The sequence below is a fragment of the Suncus etruscus genome, chromosome 3, assembly GCF_024139225.1.
Source record: "Suncus etruscus isolate mSunEtr1 chromosome 3, mSunEtr1.pri.cur, whole genome shotgun sequence".
In the NCBI taxonomy this organism is placed as follows: domain Eukaryota; kingdom Metazoa; phylum Chordata; class Mammalia; order Eulipotyphla; family Soricidae; genus Suncus; species Suncus etruscus.
Window position 1 is genome coordinate 86,331,436 of NC_064850.1, and position 22,835 is coordinate 86,354,270.

A 22,835-nucleotide genomic window follows, 5' to 3' on the forward strand; every position below is an offset into this window, starting at 1 on the left:
TTATATCTATAGTTAAGATAGATTTATGACATTTAAGATCTTAATTTCATAGTAAGGTTATATTAAGAAGTGGCCTCATATTTGCCTTGTTTATCACACTTTAATTAATTTCTTTTTTTTGGTTTTGGGGCAACAAAAAGTGGTTACTTCTGGCTCAGCACTCAGAAATCACTCCTGGCAGGTTTGGGACCATATGAGATGCTAGAGATTGAATCCAGGTTGGTAGCATGCAAGGCAAATGCCCTACCCACAATCCTATTGCTGTGGTCTCCTAATTGCTTTTTTCTTAAAATGAATAACGTAAGGAAAGTCAAATGGAGAAATTGGAATTAGACACCCTACTCTTTGCTACTAGGCAAATCTTTGATTTGTTTTATTTGGGTCACACCAGGTCTACACAGGGCTTTCTACTTGCTCTGTGCTCAGGGATCACTCGTTACAGTGCTCATATCACCACATGGGAAGTCAGAAATTAGCCAAAATTGGGGCTGGCGAGGTGGCGCTAGAGGTAAGGTGTCTGCCTTGCAAGCACTAGCCAAGGAAGGACTGCGGTTCGATCCCCTGGTGTCCCATATGGTTCCCTCAAACCAGGGGCAATTTCTGAGCACTTAGCCAGGAGTAACCCCTGAGCATCAAATGGGTGTGGCCCAAAAAAATAAAAAAAAAAGAGAAAAAAAAAAACCAACAAGAAATTAGCCAAAATCAGGGACATGCAAGGTAAGCATCCTACCCATAGTACTATCTCTCCAGCCCCATGGGGAGAAACGTTTTTGTTTTTTTTTTTTTGAGAGAAACTTTTAAACTGAGTTTGCTTCATCATCAACAGCTTAATAACAACACCTGAAGGAGACTAGTAGATCACAGGAGAATACCAAAGGTATGTGATTCCTCCCTTCTATTGGAAGAACACAGGTCAAGTTTCAAAATGCCATTATATTGCTAATTTCTAGCAAAAGAATTAGAAAATTAAATTTTTCAGTTTCATTTCTTTTGTTTTGGGCCACACACGGCGACATTCAGGGTTTACACCTGGCTCTGCACTCAAAAATCGCTCCTGGCAGGCTGGAGGACCGTATGAGATACTGGGAATCAAACTGGGGTATATGCCAGGACAGCCACGTGCAAGTCAAACACCCTACTGCAGTGCTATTGCTCTGTCCCCTTCCTTTTCTAAAGGCACCAAATATATAAATCAAAATATATAAATATTTTGAATATATTTGAATATTCTATATATTTTTGAGTATACAAATCTTTTTTTTTTTTTTTTGTGGTTTTTTGGGTCACACTTGGCAGCGCTCAGGGTTATTTCTGGCTCCAGGCTCAGAAATTGCGTCCTGGCAGGCCGGGGGGACCATATGGGAATGCCGGGATTTGAACCGATGACCTCCTGCATGAAAGGCAAACGCCTTACCTCCATGCTATCTCTCCGGCCCCGTATACAAATCTTTTAAATATATAAAATACTAAGAAATAATTGTTAATTGAGAGATCCTGTTACAGTATAATCATAAATAAATATAATAATATAATATATTATATATAAATATATAATAAATATAATATAAATATAATCATAAAGAAAAAAATAAAGCAAACAAATTAAAGACAACCAAAAATTTGACTAATTTGAGAAACTCTATGACACAAAACAAGAGACCCTAGAAGAAATGGATACATTGTTGAACTCTTATAATCTTTCTTATAATCTTTGAATCAGAATGATCTAGCCTATCTAAGCAAACCCATAACTACTGAGGAAATTAAAATGGTAATCAAAAGTCTTCCCAAAAATAAAAAGACCAGGCCCAGATGGATTCACTAATGAATTCTTTCAAACTTTTTAAGAGGAACAACTACCAATTCTTTTTGGTCTCTTTCAGGAAATTGAAGAAACAGAAACACTCTCAAATAGTTTTATGAAGCTACCATCTCCCTCATACCAAAATCTGGCAGAGATGCTTCAAGAAAGAAAACTACAGACCAATAATCCTGATGAACAGAGATTCAAAGATCCTGAACCAAATACTAGCAAATAGAATCCAACGCCTTGGGCCCGGAAAGATAGCACAGCGGCGTTTGCCTTGCAAGCAAGAGATTCCAACACCAAAGGTGGTTGGTTCGAATTCCGGTGTCCCATTATGGTCCCCCGTGCCTGCCAGAGCCTATTTCTGAGAAGACAGCCAGGAGTAACCCCTGAGCAACGCCGGGTGTGGCCCAAAAACCAAAAAAAAAAAAAAAAAAAGAATCCAACCCCTCATCAAGAAGGTCATATACCATGACCAAGTAGGTTTCATTCCAGGAATGCAAGGATGGTTTAACATACGTAAATCAATCAGCATAATACACCATATCAACAAAAGAAAAAATCAAAATCATATAATTATATCAATAGATTACAATGAAAGCATTGATAAGGTTCCCAATACTCATTCATGATAAAACCTCTCAACAAGATGGGAACAGAAGAACTTTTCTCAATATAGTCAATGTAAGTTAACTTTTCTGAATAGCTACTACCAGCCAATGGCAAATAAAATTCTCAATGGAGATAAACTACAAGTCTTATCTCTGATATCTGTAACAAATCAAGGTTGCCCCTCTCACCACTCCTATTAACATTGTACTGAAAGTATTTGCCATAGCAATTAGGCAAGAAAAAGATATCAAGAACATCTAGATAGGAAAGGAAGAAGTCAAGATCTCTTTGTTTGCAAATAGCATGCTACTTTATTTAGCAAACTCTACAGTTTTCTATTGAAAGCTTTTAGAAAGAATATATTCAAATAGAAAAGTGGCAGGCTACAAAAATCAATGGCCTTCTAATACACGAATAATGGATAGAGAAGAAATGGACATTAAAAAAGTCAATCCTAGTCACATTAGTGTCACATAAACTCAAATACCTTAAGAGTCAACTTAACTAAAAAGGTGAAGGACATATACAAAGAAAACTAAAAACCCTGTTATTTAAGAAATAAAAGAGGACACAAGGAAATGGAGACACATACCCTGCTCATGGATTGGGAGGATTAACATCATTAAAATGGCTATTCTCCCCCAAAGCATTGCACAGATTTAATGCAATTCCTCTAAGTATACCCGTGACATTCTTCAAAGATGTAGATAAACCACACTCCTGAAATTTGTTTATTTGGAATACTAAACCACTCATGAATAGATAAAGCAACCCCTAAGGAAAAAGAAGATGGGAGGCATCACTTTCCCCAACTTTAAATTTGTACTACAAGCAGAGTCATTAAAATAGCCATGGTATTGAAATAAAGACAGACCCTCAGATCAGTAAAAACAGACTTGAGTATTCAGATATGTTCCCAGACAATCAATTATCTTTGATAAAGGTGCAAGAAACACAAAATGGAGCAAAGAAACCCCTCTTCAACAAATGGGGCTGGAGTGGAGGTGCAAGCAGTAAGGCATCTATCTGCCCTGGCCCCTGAGCATCACTGGCCCAAAACAAAACAAACAAACAAAAAACAAGTGGTGTTGGGAAACTGGGTCAGCCACGCTAACACCATGAACAAAGGTCAAATCCCAAATGGATTAAAGACCTTGATATCAGACCCAGAACTATAAAGGTATATACAGACACTCCTCGCTTAATGACCCCTGAAGAAGTGGGTGTGGGCGCTGGAGGTCCCTGATCCCCACTTAGGCTGCCCCTTCATCCTCTCCAGATATTGTTCACACAACAGCATGACAAATTTCTCATCAATAAAATTTAAGGCAAAAAAAATAACACATTTGTAATTCATACTATTTGAAAAGTATTTATAAGATAGAAAGAGCTTATATAAATCAATATCAAAAGATAATCCAATTTCTTTAGTAAACAAATGCATTTTGAACATATAAAAATGTTTTAGAAAGAAGCATATGAAAATTATCTCAACATCACTAGCCAATAAAGTTATGCTTAATGAATTCAAAACTTACTGAAATAATTTATGTACAGAAATAAAGTTATTCAATAAAATGACTAAAATAGTAAAGGCAGATATCTAATACTGGTGAAGATATAAAACAACTATAACTTGCAAATAAGAGTATAAAACTAAATATTGAGTAATTAAACATTACCTCAATTAAAACTTGAATAATTTATTATAAATTATAAGAATTAAAATTTATGAGATTAGTTTATAGAATAAAACATCCATCTACTCAGTCCACAAACATTCTATTCCTAGATATTTACCCAAAAGGAATGAAAATGTCTCCACAATAAGAATGCACATGGCAGGGCTGGAGTGATAATATAGCAAGTAAGGAGCTTGCTTTGCATGTGACTGATCTGGGTTCAATTTATCCCTGGTCCTACATATGGTCTCAGAGTCCAGACAGGAAATCTCTGAACAGAGAGTCAGGTATGTTAAAAAAATGTGCACATAGCAGCAAAATTCAGATAGCTAATGACTGAATGTAACCAAATTTTTATCAACAAAATATTGAAAAAATGTGACATATTTATATATTTCTTTACTATATAGCAACAAAATATGATGTAGTACAAGTAGTCAGTAGGCCACCATAGCTACCAACACATGCAATTGATATAGATAAATTTAAAACTCTTTATTAATAAAACGACATATACATACTATATAGATTCTACTTATGTGAAGACACAAAAGCAAGTCAAAACATATATGGCAATAGAAACTAGATAAACTGTTGTCTACAGAGAATTGTAAGGAAGCTTCAAAAGGAGAACTTTTGGGAGTTCTGGAAATATTCTACTATCTTAATTGATTAAAGTATACACAGATGCATACATCTTTCAACACTCATTGAAGTCCAGAGAAATAATACAGAGGTTAAGACACCTTGGTTAAGACAAAGTTAAGATACTTCGCATCTCATTGACCCTGGTTCAAATCCCTGGAACCTGATAGAATTCCCTGAACACAGCCAGAGGTCACTCCTGACAACAAAGTCAGCAATAGACCTTAAACACTGCTGGATACTTAAAGTTTATAGAAAATAATCCATTTCTCTGTATGATTGCCCCATAAATGATTAAATAATACCAGGATCAAATAACCACACAAAACCAGAAGATTCTTCAGAACAATTGGTCAATTCTCTTCAAATCACTGTCAGGGTAGGACCATATACAAAGGACAGAGCACTTACTTTGCATGTGGCCAACAGTTTGATCACCTTATGTGGTTCCCCAAGCTCCATGAGGAATGATATCTAAACACCAAGCCAGGAGTAATCCCTGAGCACCACTGATTGTGTGACTGCTTAAGGGAGTTAACCACCAGATGACAATAAAAAGTCTTAGAATGCCACACTGGGCAAACTACCCTTAACAGGACCTTTGAAGGTTACTCAAAGGGAATTTGTTCATTTTTAATTAAATAAAAATCTATTTACAAAGTTGGGTATTGTTATCAATGAAGAAAAAATAAGTTAGAGGACAGTAGATACTTTCAAATCCCTTTAATATTACCAAAAAGACAACTCTATTACATATATATATACATATATATACATAGTATGTATACATAGAAGAAATCTAATAGGAAAAATATTTTTCCTTAAATATAAGAAACTCAGGGAGAGGGATATGAGTATTTTCTTTATTCTAACTTCTTACCATTTACATGTACTGCTTCAAAATTTACACATGTTGCTTGAAAATATTAGAGTCTGAAATGGGTTCATGTATAAGACAAAATTTTAAAGATAGTAGCAATGGTGAACTAAAGAAATAGTACAATAGGTACTATCTGTTGTATTTGCCATGTTTACATGCAGACAATCTGAGTTCAATCTATCCTCCACACTCAATATGCCCTCCCAAAACCAACCAGAAGTTATCTCTGAGTACAGAGCTAAAACTAAGCCCTGAGTAGCACTTGATGTGGCCCAAAAACCAAGGGTAAAAATAGCAGTGAGTTGGACATTGAGGAAGAAACTTAAACTGTTTGATCACCAAATAAGTGAATCTCCCATCAGACACCAGTAAGCAAATATCATTTTATTCTCACAACAAACCTCTAATATGTCATCCTTGTTTCACAGCCCTAATAAGTGTGCATATAGTATTTAACATATTAACATCAAAACCCATGTTCTTTCTACCTCATTTACTGCACATAGTTTTGTTAGTAAACATTTGCAAAGTATTTCATTTACACCAGGCAATATTTCAAATGATCTACATGAATCACAGTTATACCTAAAATAATCCACATAAAGAATATACTATTATATTCCTCATTCTAAAGATTAGTAAACTGAAGCCCAGGGATAAAAAAATGTCTCCTAAGTCTCCATGACTAATCAGTGACTAAATCAAGAATCAAGTTCCTCTGATTCTTCATGCCCCTGCCTAGTTCCCTCTACCATATCTCCAAGTTCCCATGTTTCAACAAGTCCCTAGTATTGTAGCACAACATGAGTGACAGCTACAAATGGAGGGAACATGGACCTCAGAGATCTAGCATAAAGTTTCACCAGAAACTTCTTGCTTACCTGTCCAAGGCAGTGCTGGTAGGCATACTCCTTCCAAACCCGCGGACTCCCATCTGACGGAAATATGGAATGCAAGAGAGGTTGGCGGCAATAATGGCCAGGGAATCAGAAGGGCTCACGAAGAAGCCATTTTGGCCAAGGATCATATAACGGTCCTGTGGAGAGGAATGCGTGAAAATGGTCAGAGAGAGACATCTGCTACTCACAGTTCATTCCTATGATCATCTCCATTCACTTCACTGCATTCTATAGATAACCCACCTAAAAAAAATTCCGAGAAGCTATCAAGGGCACAAAAATCTTTCCCTTATGATTTGAATATTATAATCCCAAGACACTGGCAAAAGGAAAGTGTCCTACCAGTTGAATTGTGCGTAATTATCTCACAATATACTTAATTCTGACCTTCCCCCCAATTAAAATAGAAAGCAGGGGCTATTGCTGAAATACCTGGATCTTTAACATGGTGCCTTGAACAAAATAAAGATGAGCTTCATCAATCATGTTCCTCTCTTTTATTTGTTTGCTTTTTTATGTTTGGTTTTGGGGCTACACCTAGTTGTTCTCAGGGCTTAGATCTGGTTCTGCAGTTAAGAATCAATCCTGAAGGTGCTCAGAGACTATATTGAATGCCAAAGATAAAACTCTGGTCATCCTCATACAAGTCAAATGCCTTCCGTGCTCTATTATCACTACAGCCTGTTTTTGTTCTTGAATCACTCAGCTTTGTTCAGGGTTTACTCTTGGCTCTGTGACCAGGGGTCACTCCTGAATTATTTGTAACTTTCTTAAATGAGATAACATCTTTCTAGTAGGATAGTAAACTAGTAATAAATAAAATTTGTGATTATGTAATTGTAGTACTCAGCCACTAAACATTTATAAGTGGCTGTAGAGACAAAGCTGTTACATGCTATCCATAAAATGTTCATCAATTCTCGGGCCCGGGCGGTGGCGCTAAAGGTAAGGTGCCTGCCTTGCCTGCGCTAGCCTTGGACGGACCGCGGTTCGATCCCCCGGTGTCCCATATGGTCCCCCAAGCCAGGAGCAACTTCTGAGCACATAGCCAGGAGTAACCCCTGAGCGTTACCGGGTGTGGCCCAAAAACCAAAAAAAAAAAAAAAATGTTCATCAATTCTCTAGTTTTTAATGTTTGCCTCACCTTATGATAAGCGAGGTTCTAGGTATTTTTCCAAAAGGATTTTATTTTGCTGCATGACTGATTACCACAAGGCAATATTTTCATAACAGAAAAAAAATTGTCTGCTAACTTATTTCATTTTGCCTTAACAAATTAACCATCTTCACCAAACTTTTATTGTATTTAACCAGCTGCCTGTTTAGTTTTATTTCTCCATTGTATTTCTCTATTTCTCCATTCTCTATTTCACACTGTCAAATAATATTTATCCATTAAATATTTAATATTAAAATCAATATAGAATAAAAGAGTTGGAAAGCAAATGTTTGAGTAAAATTCACAAGAAAAATCAGTCCTTTTCACACTGCATTGGTATGAATGCTGTGTTAAAATAAATCTAAACTCATTAATAATTGTATTTAAGAATCTAGAATTTTTTCCTTTGCATTTTGTTATGCTTATATTTTTTATATTTTCATTTACTTTTGTCATTCATGTCTTTTATTTATTACATTTAATGATGTCCTTTTGACTTCCATCCTATAGCAGAAGTTCCTTGAAGACAATCAATAATGCAGGAAAGATATATGTAGATAACATGTTTACTGCAGAAAGATAGAAATGAGTCTTATAAATGTTGACCACCAGGCAGAAAAGATTCCTTCTTACCCCATCAGCATCAAATGCAGCTCCAAATCCATACTCTCCACCTTTCATAGCTTCCAGAAGGGTTGTTGCATATGTCAAGTTTGGGTCAGGACACTGCCCTCCAAAATCTTCCAAGGGAACACAATTGATTGCAGAATTAGCTGGGGCTCCCAGCTCATCACACAGGACTTTTCTCACATATGGTCCCATAACTAGAAAAAATACACAGTAATACTAAATATTTACAGAAAACTCAAAGGGTATTTCAGGCTGGTTAGAACAAGAGAATTATTTTAATAACAGGATAGGAGATGATAAATTCCATAAGTTGTTTCAGGACAACACATAATAATACTTTTTGAGTATTATTTGTTGGACATTTCCTATGTTCAGGTACTGTTTTAACACATAAAACATATTCCAATAATCAAATTTTATTAAATTATTTTTTGGGGGTTTTTTTTGGCCACACCCATTTGATGCTCAGGGGTTACTCCTGGCTCAGAAATTGCCCCTGGCTTGGGCAGACTATACGAGATGCCCGGGAATCGAACTGAGGTCCTTCCTTGGCTAGCACTTGCAAGGCAGACACCTTACCGTATTTTCCGGCATATAAGACAACTTTTGAAACAAAAAAAATGTCAACCGAAAATCGGGGGTCGTCTTATACGCCGAGTATATCCCGAAAAATGTTTCAATATGCCGCTAAACGAAAATTGTCTGAATATTGCCACAAAACGAATTTTCCAACTCGATCCTGCACCAATCACTGCAAGGCTACTCGGACCGCCTCTCTAACTCAGCCAATCCAAGCAGGCTTTTTATGCATGCAAATTAGACAATGTTCTGGACCCGAATCTACACTGTAAAAAGCCTGCTCAGATTGGCCAGAGTCAGAGAGGAAGTCTATTACAGTATAACCTTTGAACCTTTGCTTGTTGTGATTGGCTCGCTGTGGTACATACAGTTGCAAAACAGGAACATTCTGTCTGATAAAGCGAATATAGGCCTAAACCTATGTTTTAACTGCAAAATTAGGGGTCGTCTTATACGCCGGCAAATACGGTACCTCTAGAGCCACCTCACCAGCCCCTCATTAAATTATTCTATAAAGGGGCCGGAGAGGTGGCGCTAGACGTAAGGTGTCTGCCTTGTAAGCGATAGCCAAGGAAGGACCGCAGTTCTATCCTCCAATGTCCCATATGTTCCCCCCAAGCCAGGGGTGATTTCTGAGCTCTTAGCCAGGAGAAACCCCTGAGCATCAAATGGGTGTGGCCAAAAAAACAAAAACAAAAATAATTATTCTATAAAACTGTTCTACAATGTTGTCAGAAAGAAATTAATTGCTCTAAAACATAAGTTGTTGCTTTTTATGTATTAAAAGCTTTAGTTAAATATATGCAAAAGCACTAAAAGGCTCTGCTATTATTTTTTGTTCCTGCAATCATTTCAATTGTGCAAAGTGTGTAAACAACATAAGCATCTAAAACTAACCATATTTACAAAATAAATGTTAGGGAGCCATGTTTTTCAGTTCAACACACATGTATAAGAACTGGAGAGATAGTACAGTGAGTAATGCCCCTGCTTTGCACATAGATAAGCTGAGTTTGATCCCCAAATTATACACGATCCCCTAGGCACCATTGAGGAGTAATTTATGAGTGTAGGGCCAGGAGTTAGGCCCAAACACAACCAGATATATCCCAGTAAGCAATACAACATAACACAAAACAAAACAATAAACCCGCACATTTATGGAATACCTTCCAATAACATTTGTTCCTATGCTAGAAATGAAGGAGATTTTTACAAATCACTGTTCCTGCATTACTGATCTCAATCTTGTATAGAATAAATCACATCTATAGAATTATCAAAACAATTTTGTCCAATATATACTTATGAAATAATTAAACAAAAGTAAATTAAAGCCCTTGGAAGAACTTAGAGACATAATAAATATTTTTTCAAGGGAGGACATCTTTCAAATGTAAAGAACAATATAAATAAGGGATCAGAAAGTGGGATGGAATATAGCATATAATTGGAAGCATCATATATTCCTGTTGGCTGAAATATAAAGTTTTCTACCTATTTTTCATTAATATAGCACAGAGTTGATCTTGCTTGCCCAACACCCGTTTTTCCCTTATACCAGTAGAAACATTTTGGCTTTCCTTTGGAAAACAAATCCCTTTCCTATTTTATTTCATGGTGGTTCTGTTGTAAACTTTATCCAAGATGTGGGGGTAATTTAGATCAATCCAATCAGTATCCTCCATCCTAAATCAAAGTGACTAATTTCTAGATCTGGCCAAATAATACAAGCAGGACAATGAGAAGTAAGTTCTATTTGAAAAGAGAAGCTAATTTTTTTTAGAATGAGAGACACTAAGACAATGATGGAGGGAAATCAATGCTCTGCTGGGGAGAGTGATGTAATGCTTTATACATTAAATTCTATCATTGGTAGTATTGTAAATTTAAAAATCATGGTAGCTAAATGAAAATGTTTTTAAGGGAGGGAGAGAGGGAGAGAGAGACTGAGGCTAGAGAGATAGTACAAAGGCCAGAGAGATAGTTCAGTGGGTGGGGCTCTTGCCTTGCAGACTAGAGTTCAATCTCTGGCATCCCACATGGTCCTCGGATCCCACCAGAAAAGATACCAGAGTGAAGAGTCAGGACTAACCTCTGAGCACCACTGGATGTGATGAAACAAAAACAAAAATATAAAAAGAGAGAGAGAGAGAGAGAGAGAGGGAGGGAGGAAGAAACTTTGAGAGTATTTCAAATGTCTGAACATACACAGCTGTATGAGTATCAATAAGTCTAACTTTCAGCAGAATCTCCAAAGCCCAATGTAAGTCTTGGTTGCCTTAAATATTCTTGTCTCGGGGCCAGAGTAGTGGCACAGTGGTAGAGGGTTTGACTTGCAGGAGGCTGACCTAGGATGGACAGCGGTTCAATCCCCTAGCGTCGCATATGGTCCCCCAAGCCAGGAGCTATTTCTGAGCACATAGGCAGGAGTAAACCCTGAGCATCACCAGGTGTGGCCCAAAATCGAAACCAAACCAAAGGAAAATAAAACACAAAATTCTTGGCTACCAGTTGGTAGATGACCAGGTGCTTACCTCCATGCATTGCATCAATCCGTATCTTCAGTTGCCCGGGCCCAGTCAACAAACTCTTGATGGCATTAAAGTCAAAGATGTTCTTAAGGAGGTTGAGATAGATATCCACAGAATCCACTATCTCTACTGTAGATAAGAAGACAATTAGAAACATCAGTAATCATATCCATGAAGATAATCCATATTTCAGAGGCATCAAAAGAACCACTGTCCTAATGGCATGTAACTTCAATCACAATTCCCTCATAACTCCATTCATTACATGGGAAATAAAACATTCATTTGTAGAAAAAAATAAAAATTTAAGCACAATCAAGATGCCATAAACATATCAGGTGATCAATGCTTATAAATAATACCAAAGAATCTATTGTAAATGAAAAAAATCAACCACAAAAATAAAGCTACTAAGGTGAAATGATGTTTTATTAACCTACACCTATCTTTTTTTAAAACACATACACATTCGTGTTAAGAGGCATCTTAGTAGCATCTGGAGCAATAGTACAGAATGTAGGCATTTGTCTTGCATGCAGCTGACTAGGTTCAATCCCTGGCAACACATACAATCTCTCGCGTCCCACCAGAAGTGATCCCTGAACACAGAGCCAGGAGTAAGACCTGAAAACTATGGGTGTGATAGAAGAAAGAAAGAAAAGAAAAGAAAAGAAAGAAAGAAAGAAAGAAAAAGAAAGAAAGAAGAAGAAAGAGAAAGAAGAAAGAAAGAAGAGAAAGAAAGAAAGAAAGAAAGAAAGAAAAGAAAGAAAGAAAGAAAGAAAGAAAAGAAAGAGAAAGAGAAAAGAAAGAAAGAAAGAAAGAAAGAAAGAAAGAGAGAGAGAGAGAAAGAGAAGAGAGAAAGAAAGAAAAGAAAGAAAGAAAGAAAGAAAGAAAGAAAGAGAAAGAAAGAAAGAAAGAAAAAGAAAGAAAGAAAGAAAGAAAGAAAGAGAAAGAAAAGAAGAAAGAAAGAAAGAAAAAAAGAAAGAAAGAGAGAGAAGAAAGAAAGAAAGAAAGAGAGAGAGAAAGAAAGAGAGAGAGAAAGAGAGAGAGAAAAAAGAAAGAAGAAGAAAGAAAAGAAAGAAAAAGAAAGAAAAGAAAGAAAAAGAAAGAAGAGAGAAAGAAAGAAAGAAAGAAGAAAGAGAAAGAAGAAAGAAAGAAAGAAAGAAAGAAAGAAAGAGGAGAGAAGAAAGAAAGAAAGAAAGAGAGAGAGAGAAAGAGAGAAGAGAAGAAAAAAAGAAAGAAAGAAAGAAAGAAGAAAAAAGAAGAAAGAAAGAAAGAAAGAAAGAAGAAAGAAAGAAAGAAAGAAAGAAGAAAGAAAGAAAGAAAGAAAGAAGAAGAAAGAAAGAAAAGAAAGAAAGAAAGAAAGAAGAAAGAAAGAAAGAAAGAAAAGAAAGAAAAAGAAAGAAAGAAAGAAAGAAAGAAAGAAAGAAGGAAGGAAGGAAAGAAGGAAAGAAGGAGGAAGGAAAGAAGGGAGAAAGAAAGAGAGGAAGGAAGGAAAGAAGAGAGGAAGGAAGGAAAGAAGAGAGGAAGGAAGGAAGGAAGGATGGAAGGAAGGAAGGAAGGAAGGAAGGAAGGAAGGAAGGAAGGAAGGAAGGAAGGAAGGAAGGAAGGAAGGAAGGAAGGAAGGAAGGATCTTGGCGTACCACTTGTCTTCTGTGGAAACTGATCAAAAATAACTTAGCTGGTACGAAACAAAAATGAGTACTTTTAACAGTAAGTCCTAGTTACGAAATACTATTTTGTCCACCAGATCAGGTATCAAAATTGGCACAAAGAACCCATTCCTGAATTTAGGTGGTCTTATGTATGTGCAACTAGTACCAATGAAATAATTCAGGGTAAATGCCAGAAATCATCATTGAAAACAAATGTTCTGCCGTGTTTGGAACCAATTAATGAGCAAAACTTAAAAGTCTTTTCCATTTACTTGACAGATATATACATATAAATTCAGAATACACTCACTTTGCAAACTTAGCCATTCATATATAATCAATCATCAGCAATAGTCTTCATAGCAATAATGAATAACTGCCTCTAAGCCAGAATTTTAATTCAGAAGCCTGCTCTCTAAATATGTAAAGTTTAAAATTTATATACATTGTTTATCCACTTTTTCAAATAGACTGAATTTTAAAAAATATATTGGAATTGTGAAATACTTAACCCTCACTTAACATATTACTAATAAGCCTCTAAAAAAAAAAGGAAGGAGCTAAAGTTATAATTCCGTGAAAATAGAAAATTTACATCAAATAGTTCAGACATCTGACCAAATGCCAAGGGCTAATTTGTTTTCAATTAACTCAAGCTTTGCTCAACAGTTAAAATGGTAAGAGCACAGCATATAAATTATCTTTAACATTAATATCCACATTCTTAAAAGCTAAGAAATCCTTCTGCCTTCTTCTTCATATCTATTGCATTTTGTTGTTGTTGTTTTTGGGCCACACCCAGTGGAGCTCAGGGATTACTCCTGGCTCTGTGGTCAGAAATCACTCCTGGCAGGCTTGTGGGATCATACAGGATGCTGGGGATAGAACCCGGGTCCATCCTGTATCAGCAGCGTACAAGGCAAATGCCCTACCACTGTGCTATCACTTTGGCTGGCTCCTCTATTGCATTTTAGAAAACTTTTCAGACTATCACTGAGACAATATGGATCTAAATCTGAGCTTGCCAAAGGCATGGGTCTCTTAGACAATTAGACACGTTGTGGAGATACTAGAACTAAAAATGAATTTATTAAAAAACAAATGATATAAATCAAAAGTAACTTCTTCCTAATGGTAGACCCAATTTTTATCATTTTTATTTTCAGTTTTTACAAACTAGTAATCAAGAATATTTAAGATATTTTAAATATGATCTTTCATTTCAGTTGTCAAACATCTATGTATATGTACTTCCAACCAGTAATTAAAGCTGTGCCATGTTTCATAAGTATCAATTGGCTTTCAATTAATTTCTGATAAATAGCTAAGCAAACAATTGCCTCAAAATTTTTCAAGAGAAATATAGGATATGGTCTCAACACTGTCAACCCTGAACAGCCCAACTTTTCTCTATCCCTAAAATGCCATGTGGTCATAAACCATGTTCTTCATCTATTTTTAGCTACCTTAAATTTCATGTCTCATACACAATCTCTACTTGCTCTGTTCATTTTCTTTTTTACATTTTTTTTTGGTTTTTGGGGCCACACCCATTTGATGCTCAGGGGTTACTCCTGGCTAAGTGCTCAGAAATTGCCCCTGGCTTGGGGGGTCATATGGGACGCCAGGGGATCGAACCGCGGTCCTTCCTTGGCTAGCGCTTGCAAGGCAGACACCTTACCTCTAGCGCCACCTCGCCGGCCCCCTCTATTCGTTTTCTAAGTCACTAAGCAACTTCACAACCCTTAATAGTGTAGATCCCTAGTAACTTGTGACACTAGGATTTGAACTTACAACCCTGCAATTGCTGTGCAGGTTCTTTCAGCGCAGTCTTTCACATTCCAGGCCAAGGAATCACAAAATGTGGGACTGTCCCTATTTCTCATCACAAGAGACTATGGGGAGGTTGAACTCACATCACAAATTTTCAACCATTTTTATAAATCCATTTAGTCTACTGAATTACTTGCAAACTATTATGTGCTTAGTATAGGGCAAATGATGAATTTTCATACACTGAATCAAGTTCAACTACATGATTCATGTTTGAAAAAGAAACATCAAATTTCTAAGGGAAATTTGCAAGCCACTTTCTTGACTTAACAGAAATATTCATGCCAGCCTCTTTAACTTCATTGATTAGAAAAATATAGGCACATTATGACAATTTCACTGCTTATTTTTGGAATGCTGTCAGAATCAGTCCTGAAATTTGCCTGTGCTGAATATGTCATAAGATGGAGAAGGCAGTTTTAGAAAGTTAGCAGTTCTAACTTCTCTGCTGCTCTCATCTCTCCTCTGTTCCACATTTAGATGCCATGAAATTAACAAGAGTCACTTTGGACATACAATGTTCATAGGTTCCATAGAAACCAGAGCACCCCCATAGAGTAAGGGATTCTACTTCTTCAAATATAGCATATTACCTCTAAATGGTTTAAATTTGTTCTCTAGGTCAAATTCTTGCCTTCCTAGTCTAGATAGGTCTATTCGAAGATCTGGGCAGATGGCATATTCTTCAATTGTTTTGCTGATCTGATAGATTTTGTCTGAGACAGCATCTGGAGCAGGACCTAAAATTTGAAAATAAAGTGATATCAAAAGTCAATCTTCTTATAGGGTCTAATACTTCAATCAAACAACTGTTAGTTACCTCCTCCTCCACCACCAATCAGGAGAAAGATTCATTTATTCTCTAAACAATGGACAAGAATTTGCCTTGTTATTTTGTTTTGTTTTTGTTTTGTTTTTTTTTTTGGGCCATACCCGGTAATACTTAGGGATTACTTAGAAATCGCTCCTGGCTTGGGAGACCAGAAGGGACACTGGGGGATCAAACCATGGTCCGTCCTAGATTAGTGCATGCAAGGCAAACGCCCTACCACTTGAGCCACTGCTCCGGCTCCAGTCTTGGTATTTTTTTTATGCTGCATTCATGCACTATAGAGGAAATTTGATCAGTTTCACCAGCTAAATGTAGGCTAATAACCCATATGCTTGTTTGTTTTACCCACTTCTAAGCAATGATACATCATCTCTAAAAATAGTATCACACCTGTCAGGGAGTCCTGATTATGCAATCAGTTTTATTCAGGATATGAGACACTTACAGGATATATATTTGAAAGAAGTATGGGTTTAATAGAATAAATTGTTTTTCCTACACACATTTTCAAAAAAAACTCCCAAGTTATTTTTTTTTTTTTGTTTTTGTATGTTTTGTTGTGTTGGGGTTTGGGCCACACCCAACTGTGTTCAGTGATCACCGCTGTCATGGCTCAGGGGAGTGTATGTGATGCCAGGTATTGAGACTGGATTGCATGCAAGGCAAGTACTTTAGTCACTGTACTGTCTGTCTGACTCCATTCCCAAATTCTTCAAATGAAATTTATATAAAGGCATTTAATCTATTTCATCACAAAACCAGGTTGTTAACTGTAGCCAACTTAAGTAAATTAAAGACAGATTCAATACTAGTCCTCCCTTAGTGTTTCTTTTCTTTTTAATTTATACATCATAAATGCAAAACTGTTTAAAGTTTTGTCAAAAGTTTGAGCTTCAAATAAATAAGTAAATTTTTTTATTTTTTTATTTTTTTGGTTTTTGGGCCACACCCGGTGACGCTCAGGGGTTACTCCTGGCTATGCGCTCAGAAGTCGCTCCTGGCTTGGGGGGCCATATGGGACACCAGGGGATCAAACCGCGGTCCATCCAAGGCTAGTGCAGGCAAGGCAGGCACCTTACCTCTAGCGCCACCGCCCAGCCCCTAAATAAGTAAATTTAAAGGTCTACAATGTCCATGATTCAGAGAGATAGTTCAGCAGATAGGCTGCTAGCTTTGCACATAGCCATCCTGGGTTCACATCTCTGGCATTCCATATGGTTCGAATTTCTTGAACAAAAGTCAGGAGTAACCCTTTAGCACTACCAAGTATGACCCCAAAAGCAATTAGTTAATTAAAATGTAAATAATGGATATATGATTTCATGTTTGAATCTCACTCACCAACTATATCGCAACTTTGTTTAAAACAGAAAGATTTCTTGATATCTTTTATATCTAACCTTTATATCTACACTCACTGTTCAGAACACCATTAACAAATCACATATGACTACCGAACACCCCGAAGTGAGGCTACTCTTATTAATATAATACAACTATAAAACTCTTCAAATCACATTTTGAACTGTCCTAGAAAAATGTAACAGATCATATTCAAAAACTATAGTAGTGTGATAATTTTTTTGGCCATATTAACGAAAAATTTACTCTTCATTTAACCTATTTTTTACCATATTTATTCAGCTCCTAAACTTTTTGAAAATAAGTAATAAGTCATATATTTCTATCATGGTATGCTGAGAATATACCACCCTTACTATTGCCCCATAAATATTCATTTAACACACAAAAATATAGCACACAATACTTCAAATTGTATACATTAAAATTTTGCAGCTATTTAGTAAATCAATTACCTTTAATAAATCTGTTGATAGAAAGTAACAGCATAATCAATTCCAGTAGATATAAGGGCACCCATAGAATTTACCCTCAAATTCCTTTAAGTAGTGTGAAGATCACAGAGAAAAATATATCCCTCTTCTCTTTACCATCATTTATCCTTTCTACATTAAAAAATATTTATCTTGCTTAGTTTTATTTTGTTTTTTTTTGCTTGCCAGATTAGAGAATGCATGAATAGCCCCCTCTCAAAGTGCCACTTTGAGTTGTGCTTTATTTACTCCTAACGTTTTATGTGTGTTGGGAAGGAAACCTAGCAATGCTCAGAAGTTATTCCTGGCTCTGTGTGCAAAAAGCACTCCTGGTAGTGGTCAGGGGACAATATGGGGTGCTGGTAATTGAACTTGGGTCAGCTCGATGTAAGGCAAATGCCCTATCCACTGTACTATTGCTCCTGCACCTATGTCTAATATTTTTTTAAAAGATCTCACTCTGAACTTTAATGCCAATGAAAACTATTTTAAAAAGTAAAATAAGATCTAGCACACTAGAGAATATTCTATGATGTCATATAACTATCCATATTGATGGCCTCCAAGTTCATCAGCAATCTCTAAATTTCTGACATCCACTACTATAATGACTTTGGTCATTTTCATCAATAAAAAAATAAGAGTTTTTTTCCTACTTTTCTGTGTGAGACAGTTGAAAATGATCCCTGCAAACATTATCTCCTCAGAGCTCCTAAGCAAGGTAGGCCCTCTCCATCCTCAAAGGATGGAGCTGATTCCTGCCATGTACTTGGGTACTAAGGAGACGTTATAAAAGCCAGCTGCTTCCTCCCTGCTTGGTTTCCTGTTTTTCTGTGTGAGACAGTTGAGAAAGATCCTAGCAAACATAATCTCCTCAGGGCTTCTAAGCAAGATAGGCCCTCTTAGCCCATGAAGTGTGGAGCTGATTCCTGCCATGTATGAGGGCAGTGGTCAGCAACCAGCAGCTCGAGAGCCACACATGGCTCTTTACACTTTTAATTTGGCTCTTCTGTGTGCCAGGCGGCCACTCCAGGAGTCGAGACTCTGCTCCTAGCCTCTGTCAGTGCACACCCTGTGTGGCTCTCAAAATAAATTTCAATAGTGGTTTTGGCGAGATTTGGCTCAGTTGAAAAAAAGGTTGCCAACCACTGTACTAGGGCACTGAGGAGACATTATAAAAGCTGGCTGCTCCCTCCCTGCTTGGTTTCTTGCTTTCCTGTGTGAGACAGCCAAGAAAGTTCCCAGTGAATGTAATTTCCTCAGGGCTCCTAAGCAAGATAGGCCCTCTCCGCCCATGAGGGTAGAACTGATTCCTGCCATGTACTTGGGTACTAAGGAGACGTTATAAAAGTCGGCTGCTCCCTCCCTAATTGGTTTCCTGCTTTCCTGTGTGAGACAGTTTAGAAAGATCCCAGTGAACATATTCTCTTCAGGGCTCCCAAGCAAGATAGGCCCTCTCCACCCACGAAGGGTGGAACCAGAAGAGCATGGCCACTCTGCTTCACTTCGCAGCTTCTCGCAGCTTCTAGTCCATAGTAAAAATTCACAATACAAGCGTGTCAATGAGGAAACAACGCAGGCCAACACCATGCATAGGGAATGAAGATGGCAGCTCTGATGACATGAAAAGTGCCAACCTCCTTCTTAGCCTCTCAGATAAGGATTTCAGAAAAGAAATATAGAGGATGTTCATAGAACTCAAAGAAAGCATAGGTCGAGCTGAACAGACTACAAAGATAGAAATCAGGAAACTCCAAACTGAAATAAAAGGACTGAAAAACTCAGTAGATGAAATGAAAACTTCAATGGAAAGCCACTCTAACAGAGTAACAGCAGCTGAGGACAGAATCAGTGAACTAGAAGATGAAATGCAGAACTCCATACAACAGAAGAGATTGAAAAGGAACCTTAAAGCAAATGATCAGGCATTCTTATAAACTATTAAACCTCTTGATACTATGTCATATGTTTCATGATAGTTTTCCTCATCCTGGAACATTGCCATCATCTGCTTTCACTGCTACCATGCTAGAGTCCCATGAATTTCTAAAGGTAGCCACAAAATCATACTAATTGGCTCCCACTAATTATGAGAACTTAACTTCACATTGGTACTCAAAACTTCTTTATAATCCTTAACAAAATTTTAGTGTACCTATTACCAAACATCTCCATTTACCCAGTCCCTTTTCTATTCTTGCTCCATTATCTTGGTAGTAACTTTCTTCTTACACTTTTGAACAAAATTATTATTTCCCAAAATTTCCATTCTGCATCCCTTCAGTTGCTTCTAGCCATATCTTTTTTATCCATATGTTCTACCTCCTTCTTGGAACTAAATTCTAAATGAATTTTACAGTTACCAATTGTGACTAAGTTTTGTTAAATTTTATTCTTCAACTTTATCAGGCTGTAATGGGACTTAAGTAAATTTATACACACAATAAGTATTGTTCTCTAAACATTAAAAAATAAGTATTTCTTATTATGGATTCCATTCCTACTCTGGCATCCTTAAAAATTTCTTAAAATAGCATTATTCTCTAAATGTATTTTAAAATTAATATCAGTACATATGTATTCCATTTCCATGGATATATTTATTAATTCTATTGATATAGCCTTCTAAATAATTCCATCAGATGATTGTGTATGATACACACTGAAAGAAATGACATGCCTATAAATGTCAAATGAAGGCTATCATACTAAAACTTAGTTTACTTTGAATAGAAAAAAAACAACTGAATCTCTTTGTGCCATAGCAATGCTAGTTTTATTAGTTATTCCAATACATAAAAGCAAATAATTAAAAGTAAGAAAGACAGGGCCAGAATGATAGCACAGGGAGGGGAAGGTGTTTGCCTTGCATGCAGCCAATTGGGTTTGATTCCCAGCATCCCATATGGTCCCTCGAGCCTGCCAGGAATAATTTCTGAGTTCAGATTAAGGAGTAAACCTCAAGTATCCACCAAGTGTGCCCCCCAAGAAAGTAAGAAAAAAGTAAAAAATAAAATAATGGCTACCGATATTCCCCAGGTATCCTAGTCCAGGCTGATACCTTTTTGGCACTCTCAGGAAGGAGGTTAGGAAGAACAGATTCTCTTTTCTGCATGAACTACAGCAGCCCAACATGACCCCCTATGCCTTCTTACAGAAATGACTCAGCTCCATGACTTCTTTTTATCAAATTCCTAAGGAACCAAATTTGTTTTAGATATATAAATCCTGAGCAACATACAACCCCTCAATATTTTATATTTTATCATATTGTCAGCCCAATAGTATCACAGAAAATCTTGTGGGAAATTTACATATCAAGCTGAGTGGGAGATTGGGGGACCTGGTGAAGGGAAGGTTACACTGGTGCTGAATTGATGTTTGAATATATAATGCCTGAAAAATTGAGACTTCCCAACCTCCATAATTAGATGAATCTATTCCTTTTAATAAAACTCGTTAAATATGCTGATTGCCATTGAATGCCATTGCAGGTGGCTGCTATCTGATTATCAGCTGTGAATTTGGGGACCAAACACACCCAGAAACTTTCTGTAGAAGCTACATGATCAAAGGTGAGCTGGCACCGCCCAAGGAGGGTGGAGCAAGAAAAGCCCAGCTACCCTGCTTCACTCCGCAGTGGCACACATCTTCTAGTCAATTAACCCAGGCACAAAATGCAAAAAACATCACACTTCAGGAGTGACAATGGGCAACACAGGCCAAAGCAATACATAGAAAGGAAGATGGCAGCTCTAATGATCCAAAAAGTGCCAACCACCTCTTTAACCTCTCAGATAAGGAGTTTAGAGAAAAAAAAGTATGGAAAATGTTCAAGAACTCAAAGAAAGCATGGATCAAGCTGAACGAATGAGAAATATTAACAAAGATATGAAAATAGAAATCAGAAAACTCTAAACTGAAATAACAGGACTGAAATATGTAGTAGCCAAAATAAAAAGTTCACTGAAAAGCCTCTCCAACAGATTAACAGCAGCTAAGGACCAAATCAGTGAGCTGGAAGATGAAGTACCTAACAATTCCATCGAACAAAAGTCAATGGAAAAGAACCTTAAAACAAATGACCAGATAATAAAATAAAAAACTCAAAGAATGTGAACAGACGAAAATAGAAGTCTTTGATAAACTCAAGAGAAACAACATAAGAATCACTGGAGTCACAGAGACCCAAGAAGATAATCCCCAGGAAGAATCAATAATCAAGGACATCATTGCAGAGAAACTTCCAAAGCTAAAGACAGCAAGCAACCAAATCCTACAAGCCCAAAGAGTACCAGCTAAAAGAGACCTGAAGAAAAGCACCCAAGACACATACTAGTCGCAATGATGAATCCCACAGATAAGAATAGAATACTGAAAGTAGCAGATCAAAAAGGAAAATTACATTCAAAGGAGCATCCTTACAATTTACAGAAGACCTGTCACAAGAAACCCTCAAGGCTAGAAGGCAGTGGTGGGATATAATGATAAAACTCAATGAAATGAATGCTTTGCCTAAAATAATGCACCCTGACAGACTCACTTTCAGGTTTGAAGGAATTATACATAGCTTCATGGATAAACAACAACTCAGAAACTTTACAGACTCAAAACCAGTCTGAAAAGAAAAACTGAATGGTCTATTTTAGGACAAGAAGACAAAAAGACACAGTAAACTTCTACACAAAGACGACACTAAATTCTATGATAATTATCTCTCTCAATGTCAATGTGATAAATGCACCAGTTAAGAGTCATAGAGCTGGGGCCGGGCGGTGGCGCTGGAGGTAAGGTGCCTGCCTTGCCTGCGCTAGCCTAGGACGGACCGCGGTTCGATCCCCCGGTGTCCCATATGGTCCCCCAAGAAGCCAGGAGCAACTTCTGAGCTCATAGCCAGGAGTAACCCCTGAGCGGCACAGGGTGTGGCCCAAAAACCAAAAAAAAAAAAAAAAAAAAAAAGAGTCATAGAGTTAAGATGTTTAGAGATTCTGAAAATGCAAGCAATCTGAACAAGAAATTGGAAATGCGGAAATAGGTTTTGTCTAGTTGCATATATAATCTTTGCTCTTTTTAAGCTCTGTGAGCTCTAAAATATATTTTTGGGTTACTTCAGTGTGTTTGACAAGACAGCTTGATATTTCTATCAAACAAATGACTTTCATATTGCAACAATCTTTGTAAGAACCACTCAAATAAAATTCTCTTTAAAAGGCCACAAAAAAAAAAGAGTCATAGAGTGGCAAGTGGAACAGA

The 22,835-nt window shown here is 36.9% G+C and overlaps 1 protein-coding gene across 1 annotated transcript in view; it reads right to left on the minus strand.

The window, feature by feature from the left end:
- Nucleotides 1–22,835, minus strand: part of PGM5 (phosphoglucomutase 5) — a 223,434-nt gene that overhangs the window by 175,822 nt on the left and 24,777 nt on the right. Inside the window, exons 3-6 of the mRNA XM_049770951.1 lie at nt 15,509–15,655; nt 11,431–11,556; nt 8,318–8,508; nt 6,508–6,662 (exon numbers count right to left, since the gene is read on the minus strand). Of these exons, the coding sequence (XP_049626908.1) occupies nt 6,508–6,662; nt 8,318–8,508; nt 11,431–11,556; nt 15,509–15,655 (619 nt within the window). The remainder of the gene's footprint in view (nt 1–6,507; nt 6,663–8,317; nt 8,509–11,430; nt 11,557–15,508; nt 15,656–22,835) is intronic.